The 6,586-nt window shown below is 39.6% G+C and overlaps 1 protein-coding gene across 1 annotated transcript; it reads right to left on the minus strand.

Annotated features, from left to right (window-relative positions):
• Positions 1-7: 7 nt before the first annotated feature.
• Positions 8-1,370, minus strand: LOC103456536 (sialic acid-binding Ig-like lectin 12; the record flags this gene model as incomplete). Its single annotated transcript, XM_008396158.2, has 3 exons — positions 1,298-1,370; positions 717-1,103; positions 8-141 (listed from the first exon to the last, which is right to left on the minus strand). Coding segments are annotated over exons 1-3 (594 nt in total), but the record flags the coding sequence as incomplete, so codon positions are not given.
• Between the last annotated feature and the right edge of the window lie 5,216 nt (positions 1,371-6,586).

The following is a 6,586-nucleotide window of genomic DNA, read 5'->3' on the forward strand; positions in this document are numbered from 1 at the left end:
GTCTGAGAGAGTCTTGTTGGAGATTCCAGGTGAGTTCAGGAGGTGAGTTTGGACAGGGAGTGAAAGCTGAGCAGGTTACAGTGACAGACTGATGCTCCTTCAGGTCAGAGGGAACATTAATGCTGGGACTCCAAGGAGAATCTATATTTAAACATTAGAGCAACAGTTTAGAAACAAAAGAGATATTCAGATGCACTGGTATTTCTTAAATAAATTACTAAACAGTTTAAATGGTAAAAAGCCCATCACTTTATCTAGTCCAGATGACTCCAAAGTGTCATTCACACACTGATGTAGTCACAGTTGCTCTGCACTACTTTATCAGCAGCAGGCAAGGTGGGTGAAGTGTATCACCCAAGGACACAACTGACATGACTGTAAGTCCAACATCGCCACCAAGCACCATGTAAGTCCTATTTGATTCAAATTTACTGTAGAGTGGACAATTGATCTAGAAAAATGTATTGTTCCTCAATTAAGAAAAATTTGTCCAAGACAGAAGGAAAACATCCGACCACCAAAGTAAATCCAATTTCATGCATTCTGGCTGTATTGTTTGAGTTGTAACCACACAGAAGGGTTTTTTGAAAGTCTTTGGATAGAAACTTTAACTTTCTAGCTTTACAAATTCACAGGAAAATCAGCAAGCTGTGCCTAATATATAAAACCGAGCACCATAGTGTCACAATGGTATATAGAGAAAAATATTATCTTACCTTTAACTGTTATTTGAAGAGGATCAGCACAAGCTGTTGCCCTGTAGTCACCGTTCTCAACTCTGAAGAAGTATTTGTCTATGTGATTTGTTGTTAAATTAGGAAACAGAGTGCTACAGTTGCTCTCTTTCAGGTTTCCAATTATATCCAGTGAATAGTTGTTAATTGACCCACTGCTGTGGAAAATAACAGGGCTTGGATTGGCCCAAACATTTACCCCACCTTTCATCCAAACTCCATAGATAGTTTTACTGCTGTCATATTTAGGATGATCTGCCTCATAGCTACATGGGATTTGCAAACAAGATCCAGTCAGAGCGTCCAAGTTATTTGGTGTAGTGATGTTGAGACCTGGTGTTTGACCATAACAGTAATCAGCCAAAGCACCTGCAAAGCAGATCAATAATGAACATAATGTGGAGCAAAATCTGTCTTTAGACAAAATCCATAATTCAAAGAACTCCAGTTCACTTGTATCATGTCACAAGTTGAGCCTTTAAACAATATCAAGATTAAATATTTCAGACTAAAAATATTTTTTTTTACATCTCAACTTGAAAGGAAGTGAACACAAATCTCACCTGGAAGAAAGAAGACGCTCAGTAACATGTTGACTGTCACCATGTTCTCAGTCAGACTCTGATAGACCCTCATCTGTCAAACTGGAAAAGATTTCAGAAAAACCTGTTAGTTTTCAGTTTTTTATATCAAGGTAACTTTTGGATAAAGCTTGTTTTGTCTTTGGTTGTAAATTAAAATTGACATATTAAATAAAGAAGAATTAACAGACCCTACTGTATTAGCAGTAGGTTCAAGTGGTCAAGTCTTCAAAGCAAAGACACACCGCAAAGTCACGTAAAATTAATCGCACTATGTTCAGCCAATATCACAAACAAAAGTTTCTGTAAAAGCCACAAAAACTGCACAAGTTATAAAGATATTCTTACCCAATCAATATAGAGCTAAACCAATTAAGCAAGTTAGCTTCAAATGAAGAAATATGCTAATATTTCCTGGTGAACAGAAAATCAGACGAGCAACTTCTCTGTTTGAAAGCCGGTGTTGTGTGAGGAAGAAAAGCAGCTGCTTTTCTTCCTCTTCTGTAAAAAAGGATGTCAGGTTCACAATTTGATTTTCAGGGTGTGTTTGATTAAATATTTATTTTAAATCACCGAAGCACGTCGAGTGTTTATAAGTACAAACCTGCTTAGATCAGGCTAATTACAACCTCACAAGGATGAGGCTAGTGAGAAATGCTGATACCTATTACCCAGAACGAGTTAAAAGCTTCAGTAGCTCAGATAAGAGTCTCCACATACAACAACTGTTGCTCTTCACAAGTCAAAGCTTTATGACCGAGTGGAGACGAGAAAGTCACTCTCGAAGGAAACTCATATCAACGCTCCACTGGAGTTCGGTAAAAGGCACAAAGCCGACACAATGGTCAAGTAAAAATATAATCTGTGGGTTGATGAGACTAAAATTGAACTTATAACTACACATATAATGATGCTTTTGTACTTTTTTTGTTCTTCTACAACAGTAAAATAATTCACTCAGGTTCGTCATGTTTCCTGTCTCCAGCTCAGCAACAACTGAGCTCACAGATGCTTTGATGCTCTCGTAAACAACATGTTCCCCATGTTGTTGAGGGGAGCCGACATCTCGGAACAAGTTTGTGCTATTTTTTCGCCCTATGGGCCTTTATTGAAGACACCAGAAAGGAAATGAGCCAAGAGGAACTTAAAAACATGGACCTATGTGACCTCATGTCAACTCATATAACTAATTTTATGTTTGTTGTTGCGCACTGAGTCGTCCCATTTTTTTTCCCCACAAGATTATTTCTCCATTGACAGAACACAGTAAAAGAAGAAGCCTTACAGTTTGTGTTCTGTTTTTTATTTGTATTTTTTTAGCTTTTTTATATACTTGCACAGTGAAGAAAGCACAATAAAAAGAGGATGGCTTTTTGTCAACCCCTTTATTTGAAACAGGAGGATGTACATGTGGCTAAATCTTAATCCTTCGTTGCTTGGCAGAGAACAAAGTGCATGACAATAAAGAGTAGAACCGGGTATTACTTCCCTTTGCACTTCAACACAATAATTTTTACAGTGCACAATCTCGTGTGGACACATTGGGGTTTTTTTAAGAAAGAGGTTTAGATTTCCACTCACAAATAAGAAGTAAGAAAAGCAAGAGACAGTTTTTGATACGTGTCCACGTAGCTGAGCTGACTTCAAATCTGTGAGTTTGATACTGGGAAAAGTTGCTGTGTGTGTGACTGATTAAATAATGTAAAGGTAGCTTTCTTGATAAATCGAAAACGTAAGTAAAGGAGAAACCAAATGTCTGTTTGAGTTTCTTTCGTAAGATCTCTTAGCATTTGCTTCATTTCCTGATAAAACCAAGTGTCTGTCGTGTGTCGTTCTGTTTTCAGTTCACACCCAACTTCTGTTATTCACGGTCGCAAAGATGTTCCTCACTCTTATCATTTACTTCCTCAGAATAAATAACTTTGGTTGTGAGATTTTATTTGCTTAGTTTAGTTAGTTTAGTTAGAAGTCACAGGTCTTAAGGCTGCCATTTAGAAACTCTGGGAAGGAAATATGAATTTGTTGCTCTCAAGTAAAGCAAATAGGATGAACAGCAGTCTTCATCAGCCAATGGCATATGAGTTAACGTAAAGACTGATACAGACCATGTAATACTGATTAAATATATTTTGTCCCACTGTTCAAATCTGTCAGGTTCCAGGCATATGCAGCTATAATCAGTAAATTTGAATACTATTATAAACAGCATTCAGGAATCACAATCCAGTTCACATCTGGAAGGCGAGAAGTTTGATCAACATTAAGAGGAAGCCGTCATCCAGTGGAGAAACTTTCTCTCAGGACGACATATAGGATGAAACTCAGTCACCAAACGGGCACCAGATGAAATGCAGAGTTATCATTTTCCTTCCGCCTGCTGCCTGACGTTTCTGGAAACGGCTTGTTTTCTGTCTGAAGGCAGCCTACTCTTCCTGTTTTGCAGGCAGCGCAGCGCTCTCTGGCCGTGGACTGTGCCAACGAAAATGCTGAAGGAAACAGCGGCACCCAGCTGGAGCTCGGCAAGGCGAGGGAACACAGATAAAAGGGGCAACGGTTAAAGCGGTCAGATACTGAGAGCTTTCCTGTCTCTGCATGCTGATGCCGTGTAGAAAGTATTTCCCTCCAAACCAGTCATATCTGATTACATGGATACTCAAAGCAAAGGAATGTGGGCACATTGATACTTTTCTTAAGCGACACTTCTGCCCTATGTAGCAAATTCATCTTGTCTTTTTTTTATAATAGCAAGGAAAAGAAGCTCTGGATGTTTTTAAGAGGCTGGTGCCAGTTTGGAAACTACCTTCACATCTCTTTTTTTTTTAACTAAAAGTTGTTTCAGAACACTGGAAAATTCCATTTGACAGATACAAATATTTTGTCGCAAATATTTAGCTTGGAAACATTTACATACATTTTGCCACTTGGAAGTTTTTGTTTGCTTTACGTCGGACATTTATCTCTTTTTTAGGTCATAAGATTTTATGTTTTTTCCATTGCTTTTATTATTTCTATTGTGCTTTGCTTTTATCTGATTTAAAGAACTTTGTGTTGCACTCATTGTGTGTCAAGAGTCACATTGATTGATTGATTGATCGATTGAACTCGCCTTGTTGTCTAGACTCTATTCACCGTAGCCTCAGTTATTCCAAACTTTTCAAATATTGTTCTGACCGCGGATGTGAGCGTCTTGAAGCGATTTGCTGACTTTTGAAGTCCAGCAGTTCAGATCTGAATTAAAAGGTCCTTTGTTCTGTTTCCACTGTTAAATCTTTTTCATGTTGTGATTGCATAGATTGAAATGCAAGCATTCGACGTTCTCTAAACTTGAACTTTCTGAAACCTCTGAGAAAACAACAGAGGAGATTGAACTTCCACTAAGAAAGAAATATAATGCAGATGACTTCAGCTGAGATTGACAACAGTTTGGCACAAATCGTTTTTTTTTTGTTTGTTTTTTTTTTTTTTTTAGCTTTTAAGGATTCCTTTCAGTTTCATTCCAGAGATGATCAGGAAAGAAAAAGTTTTTGGCAATTTTTTTCTTGGAACAATGAAAAGAAAGGAGGCATTCCCCCCCTCCCCTTTCTTTTGTCGGCTTATGAGAATTTCCAGCCTCTGCATGCTCACTTTTTTCTCTTTTGTGCAGCTTGATGGGCCCCTGTTACTAAATTACTGAGGGCCACAAAACAAAAAATGCCAGTAAAAAAAAAAAAGGCTGCACTTTCAAGTTAATAACCCAACATAACAACACCCCAGGGAGTCGGTGATGGGTCCTGGGCGGATAGCTATGCTTGTGGTAATATGAATTCCTTGGCAATAGCTAACAGTCACCCATAGAGAGAGCTCTCAAATATGTGGTATGAAATTGATATTTCTCTAGGGGGGAGTGTGCAATGGATGCTAAAGGCTTTCTGACTCTGGCAGCTTTAGAAAAAGGAGCACTGGGTGGCATATAAAAGCAATCGACTGAACGAAAGGTGCTGGATATTAAATATCCCACCTCTCGCTATAAACCCCAGCATTTCCTTATTAGTGAGCACTTAATTTCTTTTTCTTTTTTTTCTGACAAAACAAAATGTGCAACGTAAAAGCAACTTATCTTTATCGCCGAAACCACCTCGGGACAATTTTTGTAACTCTTTTCTTTGACGTCTTTTAAGCCTAAAACATTGAAACAGCTGAACGGCACGCGATGTTTTTGCGCCTGCTTCGTTTCAACAGGCCGCTTCGCCGACGTAATGCGTCGGCCCCGCTTTCCTCCTCCGTCCAAGAAACACAGATAAGAGTCCAGCAACAACAAACACCTTCCTCGGTCAATCACAGACTAAACAATGGCCAGAGACCGATGTGGAGCGCAGGTTGTCATCGGCCGGTGGCTACCAGCAGCAGCAGCAGCAGAGCTTGTTGTCGTCTGGATTCCTGAAGCTCTTAAGAATGTCTGGCTTCGATGCCAGCCACATTCCTCCTCCGTAGCGTTGATTTTTCCTTGTTTTCATTATCAGCCAGGTATTTTTTTTGGGGGGAGGAGGGATTGTATCTCCGCTTGACCAAAAGAAAAAAAAATTGTTGCAATTAAATGCAGCTGTTATCTCAAAGGTTAATTGACAGCCAAAACTTGTTTCCTGGCGTACGTCTCCCTGAAAATGTTCCAGACAATCTGTGTATGATTTAAAATGCTAACTAGCACTTTGCTGCAGCTTTTCAACAGCTAACAGCAACTCCAAGAATGAATGATGAGTAAAAGTATTTAACATGCAAAAACTTTTTCCTTTTGAACCCATTATTTGTCATCAGTCCAAACAGTGGCGCAAAAAGTGGGTATGCAGGGTATGCAACGCATAGGGGCGCGGCACCAGAGGGGGCGCCAAAACCCCGTCTGGAGGGGGCGGCGCGCCGATGATGTTTTCCCGTACACTAATGCGCGCCTTACGCTCCTTCACCTCGCGCACATAACGAGGTAAATGTAGCGAGTAAGAGTATCGTCGCCTCGGGGGGGGGGGGCGCCGATCTATGTTTTTGCATCCACCTGAATAATGTGTAGTTGCGCCACTGACCAGACATCGTAATATAAGCATGCAGATTTTCGCCATTTCATCAATCTGGCAGTTTGTGTAATTCACAAAATGGCGACATGCCATTTCGGTTTCACTTGATGTAAGTCGCAGATCTTTTCCTTGAAATTAGTTGGGGGGTTTTTCACATTGTGCTTTGCATTTGTGAAAGAGAAACCCGATCAGCGGACTGATGTAAATGTCCAAGTTTTTTTTTTTTTTT

The sequence above is a fragment of the Poecilia reticulata genome, linkage group LG20 (genome assembly GCF_000633615.1).
Source record: "Poecilia reticulata strain Guanapo linkage group LG20, Guppy_female_1.0+MT, whole genome shotgun sequence".
NCBI lineage: Eukaryota > Metazoa > Chordata > Actinopteri > Cyprinodontiformes > Poeciliidae > Poecilia > Poecilia reticulata.